Source organism: Protopterus annectens, chromosome 16.part0 (genome assembly GCF_019279795.1).
Source record: "Protopterus annectens isolate FY-2018-M chromosome 16.part0, PAN1.0, whole genome shotgun sequence".
NCBI lineage: Eukaryota > Metazoa > Chordata > Ceratodontiformes > Protopteridae > Protopterus > Protopterus annectens.
The window spans coordinates 743,082,494-743,102,608 of NC_056750.1; the positions used below are offsets into that span (position 1 = coordinate 743,082,494).

Sequence of the window (20,115 nt, forward strand, 5' to 3'; positions counted from 1 at the left end):
TATAGAACAGTTCATATCCACAGCCAGTGCAAGTAACCAAAATAAAATCCCACTCTAATAGAATTTGAGTTTTCTGCTTTTCCATGTAGTATTAAGTTATTTGAGAGACAAAATTATTTTATGCAGTTATTAGAGGAAACATAAGCAGTAGTTTTGTCCTAAAATCTCTGGACATTTGCCGTTTATTGCTTGACACAAGTGCCCATATAGGGACTACCTTTTCTAAAAAGGGTAAATGGACAATCCATTAACTCATAGGAGAAATCTGATAGATGATAGTATACAAAAGCCCCTAGGAGTGAAAGTGTATTCATACCCACAAAGCCCCTGAACTACAAAAGAAATCAAAATAACAACATTGTGAAGGCAATGTTATAAATAATAAAATGTCACAAATTTCATTCAAAGAAGCAAATAGTAAGTGGTTAAAATTAAACAGGTATGTAAAATTTTAGAGCTGCAAATTCTATTAGTGAAATATAAATACAGAAAAATAAAATCACTGTAAGCATAGAAGAATGTAAGGATTATATCCCTGAAGATACAATTACATTTCAATAGAAGAATGCAGCGTTACTACCTAAATAGAAATTGGTTATATGATCTGTACTCTGTCCCGGGAACACTCTGAGAAAAGAAAAACTGAAGCTACCAGCATTTTTGATTCTGCATACAACACCATGGAAGGCATGAAGAAAGCCACTGCCCTAATATTACAAAAAATAAAAAACAAATGTATGTTTAGACATCAGTATATTAAGGTAGCCAGGGATGATGGGCAGGCAAACAAGATATGGGTTCTTGAGGGAACTTAATCCTTTTTGTATAGTACTTCCATAAAATCTATTCTATTAGTACTTTTGACTTATGAAGCAGGGCTGTATTAGAATTTGGGGTGACCAGTAATGAAACAGTAACAAAGACAGATAAGATTAATTTTTAAAGACACATTGACATCATATATAACTGTCATTGCATGGGTTACTTATGACCTCAGTAAAACTGCTTTTGTGACCTTTGCATGCATTCAGTTATGGCAAAAATATAGATCTAACTTTCTCGCTTTAGTCAGACAAGTTATCCAGGTAGTCTGGCCATGAGTGCTTGCTGTGTTTTTTGTATGCATATGTATCTGTACACGCATGTGCATTTGAATGCGAGTGATATGTATCAACATGTGTGATTGATTCTGTAAATGTTTGTGTGCGTGTCAGACTGTCAGTGTACTGGGTTTGCTTGTATGCATGTATGTGGTCTAGGCTATTGGCAGGCATGAGGGGGTTAGGGATAGAAAGTGCCAAATGTTGGCCTGTAGTGTGCAGATCTGCTGCACTTACCCTTCTGTTTTATTTCAGGTGAGATAAGTAGTGTATGTCAGTTGTCTGTATTTCTGTGAACATTTGTATATGTGTAAGCATGCATGTGTGTGTCAAAGTTTGCTTGTACAGGTAAAAATGTGTGTGTGTGTCTATGCCTGGGGCGGGGTACTTGGTAGTGCAAGTTAGTAGTGTGCCCAACTAAATAGCAAACCAGTACCAAGTTGAACAATTCTTAGTCATGCATAGTCCCCACTAATGATTTGTTTCTCAGAGCACTGCTTGAGAACAGGATGTAGCAGAGTCTGATGTCCAGAGAAATGTATGAGTATGAAGCACAAACCAGTGCAGTACTATATCTGAAGACGTCAGCTCAGAACATCCTGTCTTAGTACACCATCTTTTATAAATCCCAGACCAAGTCTTAGGATGAGACAAACATAAACTTTTAGTTTATGTACGATCTGCCGTTTAACTATGAGGCCCAAGCGCGCCATATCTGCTATCAGAATGTGTTTACTTTTTTTTTCCTGTTATGTATGTGAACATGTAAAGCAAACTGGGAAAATTCCAAAATATGAATGCGTTGTGACTGCCTGACCTCTGGCTCACTGCCAAAGAACAATATACTACTCAGAATATTTTGTGTGCGAATGTGTGTCTTTGTATCTGATCTAAATACTGTTTATGCAAATGCAGTAATGGTACCACATTAGTAATGGAAAATAAAAATTGCTATTATTTTAAAAGCTCCAAGCCAACCATTTATAATGGCATTTAATGTCTCAAGTACTGAATTACTCTCCAAACAATCCATTTGACAATCCTTCTCTTTTAACTGTTGCACAGTAATTAAACCAAAGAAGTAACAAACTAAATGCTTTCAAGCAAAGTTTAATGCTTTTTCTCTTATTATGTCAGGTAAACACATTGTCAGAGATATTGTGGAGTCTTGCAAAGGGTTTGCAGTTTAGCTTCTGAGTGTCGCTCTTCATGTTCTAACCATGAAGGGAGGTTAAGAGGAGATGTGCAAAGCTGTGTGCTAATCTGTCATTAACATTTCACCAGAAAGTACCTAAGAGATCTAAAACTACTGAGCTTTCCTTATATTGCCTGCCATTTTTTTTTACAGTCTACACTTCATGCTTATTTAAGGAATTTGTTGCTGAAAGTAATATAGGTAGATTAAACATCAGTCTGAGTCATTTCCAGCATGCATCTAATAACTCCCTGCTAATAATCACAAAAATGTTCTGATTACTTCCACATCCTTCCTTTTTATACTTGCTGGTACCGTTGGGACCTAATTAGTAGTGCAGATATTATCATGAGGCAAAGCCTATGAACAGAAAAATAATTTCTTAAGTATCCTTTATGTGTTGCCAAAGGTTTAATGTGACATAAAATTACAGAAAATATAAACTGCTCTGGATTAATAGCAGTGCACGCTTCATGCATATTTTATATTAATGTTGAAAATGTGTGCTTATAAGCCTTAGAAAATGTTCATTGATTCAGCGAAATACATAACAGAGCTGTATTTTAAAAATGTATGCAGACATTTAATGGTTTGTTGTTGGACCATTACAACAGATGTTCATAATTTATATTTCAGCTGTTTAATGGTGAACAATTTAATTTTTTCTTTCTTATATATATATATTTCAGGCTCACCCAGAAGCCCAGTGAATAAAACTACCCTCACATTAATCACTGTGAGTGCCTGCATCCTTGCAGTTGTGTATGGAAGCCAGCTGACATGCCCTCTTACTGTGAAAGTGACACTCCATGTTCCAGAACATTTCATTGCTGATGGTAAGACTTAGTGTTACTTCTTAAATACTGCATTCATGCAAGTCACTGCATTTTAGTGTTTAGCTACCGTGTCCGTTTTTGCTAAGAAAAGATTTTTTTCTTCCTAGTACCAGCTATCTCTTTCTGAAAAAAAAAATCTTGCATGTTGTAATACAACTAAGTGCACATCACCTTAACTGATATAATGATGACATTGAATTAAATAGTTTTGAGTTTCTGTCACTCAACATTATTTGTATTAGAATGCAAACACGATTAAACAGGCAAATACATACCAACTATACTGCATTTGTCAGTAGTATATCTCTGTCATTTACTGACCACTTAATCTATCTTCCAACGTCAGTACTTGTTATGACTTGCTATGAAATATATTCTCTTTTTGCAACTTCTCCAAGTCTTTTTGGTATCTAATACCATGACAGGAATGGACCCCATTCAGAAGTCTAAGTATGATTAAAGTTCATGAAATTAATATTGTTTCAATCTTTGATGTTAGCCAGAAGTGCTGTTTGCAGCACCCGCAATGTGCCCAGTAATGACTCCTGCAATTCATAAGGAGTTGCATGTAACGGTAGCTTATCTAAATATGATTATAGATATGTTTTTATAAGACCCATTGCTCTTACTACTAATTGGAATTGTCTGTGTATCTTTCTTCCACGTTGATCTCTTTTGTTCTAGCAGATCCTGATATTTTATGACTTTATGTCTCTCTGTACAGAAGAGATTGTAGTCACTGGGTGTGGCAATTTCAATGATCAATGCTGCTACTTTTTTCATGGACCACTGTATCTGGTTTTCTAGCATCTATCTTTTGACCTGTTGGTAATGGGTGATCCCATGTGATGTAGATGTCATAATTTTCTGTGATGCTTTGTGGCTCATGTTTCCAGTGTTTTTCAGCTACTTCAGTATCATAATGTTTTCACAATCCCTAGTGCAACAGTCTTGGGATTTATTTATTATGCCTTTCAGGATAGACTTTCTGCCATTACTATGCCACAACCAGCAACAAGATGTACAACTGTTTCCAATTCAGTTTTACACATGTTCAATGGACTTTGTAAACCAATATGTATGTAGTCCATTATCTTGGGCCACCAATATTAACCTTTCATCTTTTGGTTTGAATTCACCTTTCCTTAACCATTCCTGCATTTGATCCTGATCTACATGAGTTTGTGCCAAGAGTTTTCCATACTTGCAACTAAATGTATCCATTTTCCACATTTCTTGCCTTCTTATCTGACCCTTCACCTTATATTCTTTCTTTTGTTTTGGCACATTCAGTCGGTGCTTGATTTTTATCTACTACTGGTTTGATTTCCATTCTTGCTAGATGCTGGTATGCTTGTGCTAGACTAAGCAGGGAAGTTATGTTAGATTTATTCTCCTCATGTTTCAGAATTTTCACTGTTTGGGTCTTATGAGGTCAGCAGATATGTATGCAGTCCCACAATTGCAGATCTATACATGTAATCAATGTGAAGGAGGCCCATACCTCCTTTGGAATGGGGATTATATAATCTTGGTATGCACTGATTTTTATAAATCATTTTATGAGCCTGAAGCATCCTTCTTCTTTTCCTGTCTAATTTGTCCAACACCACTTGGGGCCAGTCAATCACTCCAAAACTTATGACAGGAAGACCAAATCGGTTTATAGCTTGAACTTTGTTCCTAGATATCAATGCTGTTTTCAGGATTAATTTAAGTCTTCTAAAATATTCCTTACTGAGTTTTATTCACATATTTTTTCCTGTTTTATTGTAGATCTTTTGTCAATCCCCAAATATTTAGGGTACCTGTTATTTAATTGACCGTCCTAAATGTCGAGTATTGGAAGATCAAATGGGTAAGTTCGAAAAACAGAAATGTTGAAGCCACGGAAATTCGAATTCTTTCCCAGGGAAATAATTCAGTTGACTGTTTCTGCGGCTTCGACATTTGCTGTACTGTGATGCAAAAGTTATGGATCGGGGTTAGGGTAAGTGTGTGTGTGTGACTGACTTTACGGTTAAGGTTGCGGGTAAGGTAAGTGTGCGATAGTGACGGACTTTAGGGTTAGGGCACGAGTAAGGTAAATGTGCGATAGTGACTGACCTTAGGGTTAGGGCTTGGGTTAAGGTTAGTGCGTAGATAGTTGTGTATGTAAGGTATAGTGTAGGTTTATTAGGGTTTTTGGTGTGCTTGTCTAGTGTGTTTTTCGGAACAGCAAATTTTTTTCCCTGGGAAAAATTTGCTGTTTTGAGGTTTCGTTGTCATATTTCAAACATCCAAATTCGAACATATGGTATTCAAAATTTTGGAAGTTTGATTATATTGTATGCTTGTTGTTTGTTTGCTTGTTATTTCCCTGAAACACTAATTCCACCTAAAATGCGGCCTTTCAGCACTTCTGTGGATTCCTAGTGATATCTGCATTGCTTACTGTACTTATTTCCTTGTTTCACTTGAAAGAAAGTTACTGTTTGTCATTTTTGCATTTAAGTTGCCTGTAACACATTGCATTTAAGTTACCTGGCACTTGCTCACTAAAGCAATTTTATAAGTCAGCACAAAAAAATTAAAAGCACTACACCCTTGAGTACCTTGTTCCCCATTAGCCCTTTTTTTCAATTATAAAGGAATTCCCAATACTATTCTAGCATGTCCAAAGGTCAGTTGCCAATCTCCTCTCCAGTCCAGCTGATGAATCTGGGAATCTTGAGGCAATGTTACAACTGCCTCATGTACACAGACAACCCTCTCCTCCTCCCAACAAATTCCAACACATGTGAGAGATGCAACCATATAGCCCTACTGGAGGCTAAGCTCTCTCAACTTAGTACTGGCGTAACCAGTCAGGAGGAGAAGGGAACCACACTCACTACAATTCCAGTCTCACATAGACCTACCACGACAGCAAACCAAACACATAAACACACAAAAACATACTTGGAGGCTCTAAATAAAAATCTGCCTAAGCAGCAGAGACCTCCAAAGCAGACACCCAAGCAACCGCTACCTCAAAACAAAACACGTGCAACACATAGCTCACAAAGCCAGTGTGCTGAACAGTCACAGCCCTTAAGGCTAAACAACACACCTGATACACTTGTAATAGGTGACTCTATCGTCAGGCACACTGACGTCCCGCTCACCAGGCTGTATAAGGAGAAGGTCACGGTGAGCTGCCTGTCGGGCGCTAGGATCCGCCACATAACACAAGCACTCTGGTCACTCCAAGACAAGTACAAATATGACTCGGTCATTGTCCATGCTGGTGTGAATGACCTGAGACGTACCTCCCTGGACTACATGAAAAGAGAGAGAGGGGAGCTCTCTGAGCATATAGCCCAGGCCGGTATGATCCTGACCTTGAGTAGCATCTTACCCTCACCAAGAATGATGCCACAATATGAAGACAAGATGATCAGTTTCAACAATTGGCTTAAGTATTGGTGTCATTCAAAGGGGATCCAATGCCTGTCAGCCTGGGATGACATGCTCGACAAGCCATGATGCTTCGCTAGGGACGGCTTGCACCTGTCACCCCTGGGCTTTCGGATATTGGCAAAGGCTCTTGCTACCCCCATAGTGCCTTTTTTAGGCAAGGCTCAAAAGACAAACCCACCTCCATAGGTATCACAAGGGATAAGAAACTTAGAGTAATGCTACTCAATGCCAGAAGTCTAAACTTAGATGCACACACTCAAAACTCTCCTTAGCATGGAGAACATCGTTATCTGTGCAGAAACAGAAACCTGGTTCAAGGCTCCCGAGAGTACCCCAGCACTACCAGGTTATACCTCATACCATGCTTTTCGGCCCCAAAACTTGGACCGAACCACAAAAGGAAGGGGGAGTATCAATATTCGTCAGATACCCACACCTCCAGGTTGGTGGCACAGCACGAAGCATCACAGACTATCCATGTGCAACTAACAGTGGGTAAAACTGCCTTCCAGTTTATAGCCTGCTACAGACCACCCTCCCAAACCCAGGAACCCCACTCGGCCTTCCTGAGAACAATGGAAAATATGAAGGTCTCTCCAAACACCATTATATTGGGTGACTTCAACTACCCAAACATAGACTGGGAGCATTACTCTAGCTCCAACACCCTAGCCCAAAGGTTCCTAGAATTTATAAACTCAAATGCTATGGAACAACTTGTTACCACTCCCACAAGAGGGGAAAACATACTGGACCTGATCATCACCAACATGGGGACTCTATGCTCCAGACCAGAAGTGTATCCCTCATTGGTAAGATCAGACCATAAACTAATCTCACTGGATATTCACATGCTGGCTCCACCCCCTGCCCTGAAAACCACAGTGAAAAACTTCTCTAAAGCAAATTTCACACTCCTCAAAACCGAGGTGGAATCCTTCAAAGCCCCCGGGCCTGTGAAAAATACGGCCCAGACTGCAGAATCCTTTATAAACGCATTCTGTGAACACCTACAGGAATGCATGGATCATGCAATCCCAAATAAAACCAAGACCCAATCCTCCAAAGGCAGACGTCCTGTCTGGTGGACCCCAGCCATAAACAAACTATACAATAGAAGGAGGAAGCTACTACATGATAGAGAAAAATCCCAAAAAGGGAAGGCATCTCTGATCAGTATTAGCAAAAAACTACGGGCACTCATAAAATCGTCTAAGACCAGCTTCGAGAGAAAAATTGCACAGGACACTAAGGATAATCACAAGGCTTTATTTAGTTATGTTAGGAACGTGGGTGGGAATTCCCAGATAAGCTCAAAATTAGCCCAAAATGACAAAAAATACACCGAACCCACAGACATTGCCAACATCCTAGCTGACAGGTTCAGCGCAAACTTCTCCCCCCCCAACAAAAGGGCAAATATCTATCCCAGCAGAGTGCTGCCCCCCTGACATCTCAGATGCTCAGGTAAGAGTTGCCCTCCAAAGCAAAAAAACACAGCATCAATGGGACCAGACGGTGTCCTGGGCTGCGTCCTACATGAACTCCAAGAAGAGCTAAACCCAAACATAAAACTACTGTTTAATCTCAGCCTTACTACAGGATATGTACCCAAAGAGTGGCGTGCAGCAACAGTTGTCACTCTCCACAAAGGTGGTGCCTCAACGGATCCTGTCGCCCCATAAGCCTGACTAGCTTGGTCTGCAAAGCTATGGAAAGGATCATCATGTACCTCATAAATAAAGATATTGGGGACCTACAGACACTGGATCTTACCCAGTCCAGCTTTATTAAGGGCAGATCCTGCTTCTTAAACCTGGTTGATTTCTTTGAAACAGTCACCAAGGCCATTGATGAGAGGAAGGTGGTCCACACCACCTACCTGGACCTTGCAAAAGCCTTCGATACAATACCCCACTCGGGCATTCTAGATAAGCTCACCAGCTTAAATATACCCGTATGTCACTAGATGGGTTGCAAACTGGCTCAAGGACAGAACTCACATGGTTAGAATTGCTGGAGCCATGTCAGACTCCAAACCAGTTACAAGTGGTGTCCCACAAGGCTCAGTCCTGGGACCTCTCTTGTTCGGTATATATTTCTCGGAAGTACAGGCCAGCACGGAAGGACTGTGGCTGACCAAGTTCACAGATGACTGCAAACTGGGCGCCATAATCAACTCTCCAGCCGACACAAGCATCCTCCAAATGGGCCTCATAGAAACAGACAACTGGTGCCAGAGCCATGGCCTCGAGCTAAACGCCAAAAAGTGTATAGTCATCCCCTTTGGCAAAAGTGCCCACAAATTACCACATAGGTGGTAATCCATTAAGTACAGAAAAAGTAATTAGGGACCTGGGGACCCAAGTTGATAGCAATCTCTCATTTGAAAACCACGTGGGCAAAGTGGTTAGAAAAACATTTTATATAGCCCACCTAATCATGAAGGGATTCACATCTAGATCAGGGGAGGTCATCGTGCCTCTTTACTCATCCCTCATCATGCCCATAATTGAGTACAATGCCCCTTTTGGGATGTACCTTACCAGACACCTGCAGCAACTGGAAAGACCCCAAAAGTACCTCACCAAGAGGATCAAAGAGCTCAAACAGATGCCATATGCTGCTCTAAAGAAACACCAGCTCTACTCAGTGGCATACCGCCTGCTCAGAGGCGATCTGTGCCTGATGTATAAAGCCATGTCCAACCCGGAATTAATGGACATGCTGCACCTCAGAAAATCCAAATCTCATTGAGCTATGCACTCAAGAGACTTGAACCTCAGCCCTGAAATAAATAGGACATGCTGGAGGGACAGATTCATAATCCAGAGGCTCCCTTCACTCTGGAATAAAATCCCAGTCCAGGTTAGGCAAAGTCCCTCATTGACTCTCTTCAAGAGGAATCTTGATGAATGAATGGGAGATCGTAGGTTTACCCCGGGTATCACTTCTGTGTCACTGTTAGACAGAGGCATAGTATACTAACCTCGAAAAAGGACATAGCAAAATTTATTTAAAATGGGTGGCAAAAGCCAAACACACTCTGGCTATGCTTATAAATGCCCTAGGGCAGATAGCCTAGTATGAACCTATGAACCTATATGACATAGACCCAGTATTTATACACTCCCTGTTGCTCAAGTTTTTATATCACATTCTTGCCCCAAAGTGATATATTCTTGGTGCTGCAGCTTTCCTGCTTTAAAGGTTGCTTTTGCACATTTATCAAGACCAAATAACATTCTTACATCATCTGAAAAAGTTTTGACTACTTACAGTTAAGATAATTCTTTACACTTTGTTGCTTTCTGGGAGTCAAATCATAGCCATGACCTAATCTGTTAAGCAGACAGCTTAACGGGTTAATGGCAAGGCTAAAGATCAGCAGTGACAGAGTCACCCTGGAATATCCTCCTTTGAATTTTTATCCCTGGAATAATAATTTGTCCTTTATCATGGCTTAACTGCAGTGCTTTGCCACTTTCATGGTTGCTGTGATGTAGTTTATCAGTGTAAGGTGCATCTTATACTTTTTTAAGCACTCTTTTAACCATGAATGTGGGATACTTTCAATTGCTTTTTGTAGTCTCTCCATTCCGTACTTAAATTCTACCCCTTTTTACATTTCTCCACTATGACTTTAACAAATGTACCTTTGCTTCATATGACTTTTTTTAATTACCCTTTCTTTCTTTTGCCATAATTAAATTTTCTTCTGAATGAGTATAAACTCTGCCAGCATGAGTTCTGGTGTATAGTTTATACATCATCGGAAGGAAAGTTTATTGGTCTATAAATTTTAGAGTAGCTTGCAGGTTCGCTCTTAAGTAGGAGGATTGTTTTTCCTGTTGTTATCCAGGCTGGTGTCTGTTTGGGATGTGCATACAAATAGTTCTTACTCATGGCTAAATCTTCATGTAAAGATGTTAATACTTCTATCCAGAAGTTAGGTACTGCATCTGGGCCTGGGGTTTTCCAGTTAGAGGATTTTTTTTCTTTAAATCTCTTTGTTCTTTACTTCTTCCCATTTCATATGCTATATATTTGAACAACTTCTTTCTTTTACTTCTATCCATTTAGCATCTTTATGTTTCACAGGATATTCATAAATAGTGGTCTTTCATTTCATTTTACCTTGTTTCCCAGTTCTCTGGGTCATCAGTAAATTGCTTATTTTGTCCTTTTCCTGTATATTTATTTGTGCGTCTTGTAAGTTTTTCTGCCTGTGCTATTTTTAGTTTATTTGTGATAGTGCACTATAAATCCTGATCTGTTACAGTACTGCACATTGCTTTTATGATGTGTCTCTGAGTATTTTTGTTGATCTGTTCCCTCTTCTATACTCTAACAGTGACACTTCTTGTCTTAATTGCATTATAGTTTTCTCTATTCGATATTTCCGTGATGGCATTCGATTTCTCCCCATCCTTTCCCTTACTACTCTGTGTTCTTGTGGTAGGACTTTATCTCTTATTATTTTGACTGCACAGTAATGTATCCTATTTATTCCAGTTATATCACATGAACTTTATGGACAGTCCTAATTACTGTGTTCATTTGTTTTATCAAACTTCTAACTTTTGGGGTTTTATTGACCTTCTGCAGTCTATTTCTTTCTTTGATCTTAATATATCTATCCATCCCTATTAAATCAAGCAACTCTTGTCTTAGATCATTTTCTTCTAAAATGAGGGCACATTCTTTGTTCTCCATTTCCTGTGAGAATTCTATAGAAAGTATCAAAGCATTTTCCTCTACCAGAGTTTCAGCATGTGTCATCCGTTGCTCTTTCATATGAGAACTCGCTTGCCTATCACTCTGTGATGTTGACTGTTTCAGACTTATCAGAGTTTCCTGTTCTTTTCCCTGCTGTATAGATCCAACTGAACATTTCTAATGGTTTCCTATGGAAGGCTCCAAAGTATCTTCATATATCAACTGATTAGATGCTTTCCACTGCACTTGATTCTCCCTAATTTGGGTGTTCATTACTGAATCCCATTGTGTTGTTATCGGCGTTAAATTTTCTATACTAAATCCTTCACATTGCAGGTAACCCATAGACTCGGTTTCTATTTCTTTACGTTCTCCATTACTAATCCTGTATTCTAATTTTTTTTATTCTAAAATTTTCCATATCTGGATGTCTTTGCCTCCATTTCTCTTAAAATATCTTTGGTGCTGCTCTTTTTGCATTGATTAGTTTTGCTTTCTCCTTTACTTAAAGATTACACTGTATTAAATCTCTCTTTCTTTTCCATGTCCATATTTCTTCAGATGTCTCCTGCTCCTCTTGGTTCTCCTTGCTTTGGGGACTCATTCCATTATGCTGTGATATAACCTGCTAGACTTTCTACACTTTGCAGATATTCCATAACTTCAGCTTCTATTTTTTAACTACTACTTGACTAATCTTTTTGTTCTGCATTCACTCTCTGTGATCTTATTTTTTATTGTGAAATTTTCCATATCTGGATGTCTTTGCCTGTATTTCTCTTCGAATATCTTTGGGGCTGCCTTTTTTGTGTTGATTAATTTGGCTTTCTCCTTTGCATAAATATAACACCATATCAGATCTCGCCTTCTTTCCCATGTCCATATTTCTTTTTATAGCCTTGAAATGTCTCACATTTTTTTCTTTAAATTTTCATACTTAGTCACTTTGTTTTTCCAAATGGCACAAGGTTTCTTGGTCTATATAGTGTTTCTTCATGGATCTCTTGTATTAATGAACACATATTATTTGAAGCTCTTCATAGATTTTCTTGTGGAAGTATTTTTTCTTTTCTCTAATTTCTCTCAGTCTATTCATGTGTCTTTTGCCTGGAAATTCTCCATTATAATCTCTCAGATGTCTGAATAAATCCTAAACCACAGATGTTTCTCAAGTCAGCCTTGGAAGGCATTTCTTACCCACCTAGTCAATAGCTACCCTACCTGCAATGGTAAGTAACACTGCTATTTTCAGTTGTTTGTTCATGTCTGGCCTTCCTAACGCACACAAACCTATTTTTCACTCTTAAGTTTATTTGCATTCTCATTTGAGTTGCAGCAGCATTGCTTTACCATATCCCTTACAATCTCCAGAATGCTTGCTATATTTGTTGATCCATCTGTTTTATCTTCACAAGTAATACTCCCAAACCCTGGTGTAGTTACCAGAGTGAATACTTGTCCTGGAGCACCCATGATGTTCTGTATTTGCCTTAATGCACATTGTATTGCAAAATATTAGTAGATACACAATTAATAGAGCTGTGCTAAGTAGGTTCATAGCCAAGTACTGGCCCAGCTGCCCTTGCAGGCCATTTTAAGCCTAGCCAGTTTCCCATTTTTTGTTCAACATAATCTATCCCATTTGGCTACAGATTGGTATTACCCATCCCATCGTCAATAATTATATATTACTCCTAATGAGAATAACTGTGATCACACAATAGATAATTTGAAGGGACCCATGCAAGAGTAAAGCATTTAGGTACTACGTCTGTCCATTAGTAGTACAGGGGACACTCCCGGGGTACATTTTTGGTTTCCCATCCATATATCTCTGTTGCTCTTGAAAATATACAAGAATGAACTTTGTTTTAACTGGATGGAAAGTCTGTTCCACAGTAGCGATATCCTCTGTGAAATATACCTGTCCCTCCAAACTGTACTGCTGAAGTTGCAAAAGAGGTTTAGTTACCTAGACCAAGTATTTTTGGTGTCATTTGACTTGCTGATGTATGGTAAATCCATCAATACTCATTCAGAGGATGCCTTGTATGCCAGACACAAACCAACACTTAGCAGTCTGTAGGATACTGAGTATAGCGGCAGGGCTTTGAGTTAGTCCATGTAATACATTATTTTTAGGTCTTGTATCCCTTTAGTAAGGTATCTCTGTGGATGTTGTAGTTGTTGCACATGTCCAGACAGACATATGCTAAAGGGGGGGATTTATATTCAGTTATATCCAGTTTAGCCTTTAATTATTTCAGTTGTAACATGCCTATCTAGTACACAAGTCTTAGTGTGCACTTCTAGTTTTAATTTCAAGGGCTAACATCTCTACCATGTAAAATTTCAAAATGTATATGTCATAAGTTTTTGCTTCATCTAAGGTACTGTGAAATCAAAGTTATTTTATTTAGAAATATGAATTTTTGGGAGGTGGTATTACTGTGGCATGATTAAAGTTTGGAGAGACTGCTTTAGTGCTGAAGGATGTGTTAGCAACTTTAGTAACGTAACAAGGATTTAGCTTCCTGCTTACATGAATCTTGAGGGGAATAAAAATGTAAGAGGGTAGCCGATGAAGTTTGTTTTGCCTACTAGGTTCATTACTTGTTTACTGCTGATGAATCTGAATGGAAGAACATAAAGATGTGTGTGGAATTAAGCTGCATTGGTAGTTATTATAACTTTCTTACAGTAAAATTGTGCACACAGACACAGAGATAATATTTTAATGTGTAGCGGTTTAAGATCTGTAGGGAGCACTTTGTTGGTATTTATATTTTTCGTGGTTTACCAGAACTGTTTAGATTGCTGAAATAATGGAGTCTGTACATTCTAGAACATATAACTTTTGATGCTTTAATCCATATTGTAGCTTCTCTTTTAAGGGTAATGAATAAATCTCTCTCATTTGTGTTTGTACGATCTTTTTTCAGCTTTGTCCATGCCTAGTCACATCCTTTTAAAAATTGTTTGACTTCATTAGTCAGCCATATAGTTTTGTTTTTCTGATGTCTTCTTTTCCCATTTGGAAAAAAATCTGTCTTTATAGGAATCACAAGATTATAAACGGTAGAAAAGAATTAAGTGGAATTATCTAGGTGTGGATTATTTGCAATTGGCCAATTATTTTGTCTGCTATGATGTGTTCACTAACATCACATGATGGGTTTGCTTTAATTTCTGTTGACATTACATGATTCAAACGTAAACAAGTTATTTACTTTGCATTAGGTATTAGCATCTGATGAAGTGCTTGGTGCAAACATGAAAGCTTCTGCACTTTATGTTGAGTGAATTAAATTGTTTCTATTTATAGGATTCTGGTGTGTGTGTGTGTTCATTGTTTGTGTTCACTATTTGATGCTGGTGATTTCATTTAGCTGTTGAGTGATGATGTATGTGCCTTCGTCATGAAGGAATTTCACACCTCTGAAGGGAGTTACAGTGGTGGGAAGAGGATTTGTGACCGGCAGCAAACTTGGATATTTTGTTATAGCAAGTTAGCCCTAGTGTTGTCAGATACTAGGAGTGAGTTTATCTGGTCCTGTCCTGAGCCTTTTGTTAATCATCTCCAGTAACCTAGCATGATACTTAATCTCAACTTCGCCAAAATTGAGAAGCATAATTAAGGCCAATGATCAGACTGAACATATATCCATTTAACTTGCTGCTTATAGCCTTTGTTCTCATCTAGCAAGTGTAACTTGTATTACTGCATCATAAGCTGAAACAACACTCACTCCCAAAATAATAGCATGCATGTTCTGGATATTGGCTTTTCTTTCCTGAATCCTCACTGCTTACATCATATAAAATTTGGCTTAATGCCTTTGACTCACAGTAACAGCTAATAGACTCATGTAGCATCTACTAGTCTAATGATCATTGTGGTCTTTTTAAGCCTTGCTATGATCCCAAATCTCTGGCAAGTTCTGATTTCCTTGATAGTAAAAGCAGGGGCGTGGGAGATGAACCATTTACAGGTTGGCTGTCTCCATTAGAGAGACAGATGCAAAACTAGGGGTGAATTTCCAGGTCTGCATCCAGTTGCCCAAGTTACACTTGAATTGGGTTAGGGAAGAACTTTGTTTCACTTGGATGGAAAGCCTTTTCTACAGAAGGGGTCATCTCTAGGATACATATCTGTATTATCAGAAGGGTCATATTTATATCAAAGTCAGTGTTTATGCCCTTAGAATGGATAATTGTGATGCTGTTTGTTTTGGGAACATGCAGGAGTCCATCAGAGTGCAGTCCAAAGACACCTTGTATGCCAGGCATAGATATTCCTTCAACACCCTGCAGGGGGTAGAATAGAGGAATATTGCTTTGAGGAGGTTACATTATGCACTGTTTTCCTGAGGATCCTCTGATGATTTTCCAGTTGTTGGATGTTCCTGGTTCGGTACATACCAAGGAGAAATTGTACTCATTGATAAGTGATGAATAGCAAATACAATGGAGCAATTATCTCCTTGGACATAGATGCAATATCTTTGTTTATAAGTTGTACAACATACAATTATTTTCTCATGACATGGATGAAGGTGAGACTACTATGTGTCCCCCCCCCACTCCCTGACTACTGTGCACTATTTCTGTCCCTTGATGAGAATGTCATTTTACTGAAATGATAAAAATGTAATGGGATGGCTGACATTAAACCATGCAATCTTCATATATTCAGAAATATAATTCGACCGTACTCTTCATCATTGAGGACACACTGTGCCCTAGAAAATATGGCTAACAACAGTAGTACAGACAAATCATAGCTAGTGTTTCACAATGAAATTGAAAAGAATGCTGTCTATAAATCTGTGATGGCCTGAATTTTCATATATCAATAGCATATGGTGAATGATGGGATAGCTGCCTCATTGTGTATTTACTTATAATAAAATTTAAAAATGTACGATATCCTTGCATTAGAAAATGGTATTACTCAAGTATTTATTTTTATTTTTTTACTTAACTTTTTTTTGTTTTTTTAGTTCGTTTTAAATTTTGAAATTCTGGGAAATTTGTTTTGAATTACAAGACATGTTATAAAGGACAGAAATGTATACCTATTTAATATATCAGGTCTATTACATCCTCAGTTTTCTACTTTGCCCAGCATTAATGTTATTTATTTTATTTTATTTTTTATTTAACATTTGTTTAATGGGAAAGTCCAATTTGGAATGAAGCCAATTTTCAGCAGAGGCCCAAGGAGAAATGTTCCAGGCACATGTCTTTGTAACGTGGATATATTTCAGCATATAAAGTGAAAAGAGCAACGTTGATAAAAATAGGATGTATTAAGCAAGCTGACATTTGAGAGGTGGAATGTGCTTGTCTTCAACTCCTAAACACAGGCACTTAGAAATTCTCCCAACCTCTCCTGTAGCCTTTGTTAAGGGATACTTCTCCATTTACTGTGGTGAGTCACAAAACCAAACTTAAGACTAAAGTGAACAATTCTGAGAAAACTCTGTATAGAATTACATTTGACATTTCAGAGAACACCTGCAACATTTCCCTGGGTATTTCCAGGGAATATAAACATTTAGTTGTGTTTAACAACTGAACCTAAATTACAGGATCACCATTTCTCAGTTTTCTCAGCACCAACAACTGAAGCCCATTTAAGTCTGTAGGATGGAGGCATAAAATCAGATCACAAGAGACGAAGGGCTACCAATATCTATATTTCACTCACCATAAACCACTTGTGCAGCTAGAAACATCTCAAAATGTTTGAAGGCTTTCAACACCAAAATGTGCTTTTCCATTCAGTACCACACATTCTTGTTAACATCAAACTGACCCTCAAAAGGATCTATGGTGTAACACAACTATGAATACTTCGAGATGTTTGTGAAGTAATCCTTACCTGTAAACATTTATTGTGAAATATTTAATATGCGATACTTAGGGAACTGAAGGTATCCAATTCAAATGAATTAGGTAGCTTGATAGCCCCTAACAGAAATAACCCCATTTTATTCTCCACTAAATCAGTGTAGAAGGCAAATCTAAAATTTCAAACAGCACTATAACTCAAACTGGATAATAGCAGAGACTACTGTAAAATACAAAAATATATGAAATATAAAATTTGAGCAAAACGCTGGGTAAACTCCACCATGGCTCATTTATTACAATGTACATGAGATCCAAATAACCCTTTACATTCCAACAGATTTGTTCAATTTTCAGGCATTTAAGGACTGGACCCATCATGCTTAGCACCCAGAAAATAAATACTGAAAAGGTAGCATAATACTGAGAAAATGAGAACCCTGTATCCTCCCTTGAATTTAGACTGACAAAGTAACTGCTTTTGTCTTTAAAATTACTGACATTTGTCATTATTAGAATGCAGATAAGGTATACAAGATGTAACATGAATTTTGACATGTATCAACAGAGCGCCATCTTAATTGCACTATTTATTGCTGTAGGTGAGAAAGAGATTTTTTTCCATTGAAGTAACATTCTTTTCGCATTGTCAAACAGAACTGCTTACTACTACTTAAAGGTTTTTGTCTCCCATACATTTAATTTGTACAAGTAGATTAGATCACCAATGATACTGACTTAAGTAGGAGACAGCCCTCCACATGCTGAGAAATGAAGCAGCCAAAACAGTGACTTTACTCTACTCAATGAAAGATTCATTAACTGCTGAAAGTTCTGAAAGTCCTCCATTAACACCACGAGTAACTGTAATGAAGACCGAGGTGGAATCTGAGGGTAGAACTGAATATATCTATTCAAAGGCTCATTCAGACATAGACATAGCAGAGGTGAAAAATTGTTGAGAATGAACAAGACAGCATAAAATTAGCAATCAGATGGACACAATTTATGTTTTTAGTATTATAAATTCTATAGTATAGTCTTAGAAGTGTAACGTACCAGCTTTCCTTCAAGCATATTCTGAAAGAGCACCTATCAGTTTTATGGTTCTGCTGATGATCAGTCTTGTCTACTTTTCTCCAACCCTATCTGTACAGATTCTGTGCCCTTCACCACTTCATCATCTTACCCTCCCTACCACTATACATTACATCTTCCTATTACTTCCTCCTAATTTATACTAATCCGTCCCAGTCTCTCTCTTCCCCTTTATAGCTACAGTTAACTAAACACATGGCTTTTGGCAAGTCACAGTAGTAATAAGTAAAAGGACATTCTCTAGATTTGTGTATAGTGTTTTACTTTGCTTTTCAAATTGTTCGTTTTGTAGCATACCTCTGTTATCTCTCTATGCCTTACAGTATTAATTATTTTTTAAATGTGTAACTTTCAACTGTTTTTTATGCAATGTCTTTGAATTTTTTCTCTGTTAAATCTTGCTTTTTTCCCTGTCCTCTGAAAATGGGCTATTGTGACCCATTCGGACTTTCCCAGTAAATTAATGTCAATAAAGTAAAATGACTTACTCTGGGTTTCATTAATGCCTGCCCCAAGTGTACACTGTTCTGAGTGAAGAGACAACACAAGCATAACTAATGCATTCTTCCACCTAATTTTAGTTTTCTTATTTTCTTATAGTTTTAAATACTGTGGGGGTTCATAAAGGTTACCACAAAGTGCAGACAACATGTACACTTAGCGTAATCCTTCTGACTAGAAAGCACAGCAATGTGGTAGGAATGTGGCACTAATCTTGGCATTTTTGGACTAACTTTCATCTTTGACATTATCCAATATATATATATATATATATATATAGGTAGATAGATATAGATATATATATAGATAGATATAGATATGTATATATATATATAGATAGATATAGATATGTATATATATATATATATATATAGATAGATATAGATATGTATATGTATAGATAGATATAGATATGTATATGTATCGATAGATATAGATATGTATAGATAGATATAGATATGTATATGTATAGGTAGATATACATATATATAGCCAATGTTCATAGGTAGATACAAGGCTATCGGCCCTAAGCCCTATACATTAAAACCCTTCACAAAGTTAATGAATAAGAAAACAAAGTGCTTCTCTGCTAAAAAACATAATGCTGCTGTTGTGTTGAAAAGTGACACCAGACACCACACTGGGTTTTAATAAAACAAACCCAACCTGTGAAAAATCAAATCAGCATGGTGTAACTGGAGCAAGATGGTTACAGTGGCCTGAGTGAGAAGTTTCTTCCCCAACTTATAAGTGTTCACAGCACGTAACTTGGCATCTTCTGTAGGCCTTCATCAGATGTGAATAGCACAGTAACTTAAGAGTATAAAAGTCGCTGAAAAATTAACCCCTACCAAAAAAGTAATTTAATACTCCCATTGGCATATACCTGACCAGACATATGCAGCAACTAGAGTGACCTCAAAAGTTCCTTACAAAAGGAACACAAGTCATAATAAACCTGCCTAATGCAGAGCACCATAAATCCGTTTCCCTCTACTTAGTGTCCCATAGATTGCTGAGGGGGTGATCTGCTACATATTTGTAAGGCAAAAGGTACCAGATATACAAGGTCTAGGGCCCTGAATTGTGTCTGTAATTTAAACGGAACATGCTGGAGAGACAGATATGTGTCCCATAGATTGCCCCTTCTGTGGAACAGGCTTCCCATCCATGTGAAGCGGAGTTTGTCTATTGCCTTGTTTAAGCACAGCCTAGACAAGTGGATGGGGAAAAGGAAATTCACCCGAGGCCTGGCACCCATGTCCCTTATAATCAGAGGTAGTTTATAAATGCCTTACCGTTAATGTTCTACTTGGGCACAAGATGATATTATTCTTTTGGGAAAATTTGGCAAGGCTTAGAAAGGCGT

At 37.9% G+C, this 20,115-nt stretch overlaps 1 protein-coding gene across 4 annotated transcripts in view; it reads left to right on the plus strand.

Moving 5' to 3' along the window:
• Window positions 1-20,115, plus strand: part of ASTN2 (astrotactin 2) — a 7,150,955-nt gene that overhangs the window by 2,574,826 nt on the left and 4,556,014 nt on the right. For all 4 annotated transcript variants that reach the window (XM_044057934.1, XM_044057931.1, XM_044057932.1 and 1 more), the window contains one exon: window positions 2,985-3,131. In XM_044057934.1, coding sequence (XP_043913869.1) covers window positions 2,985-3,131 — 147 coding nt within the window. The remainder of the gene's footprint in view (window positions 1-2,984; window positions 3,132-20,115) is intronic.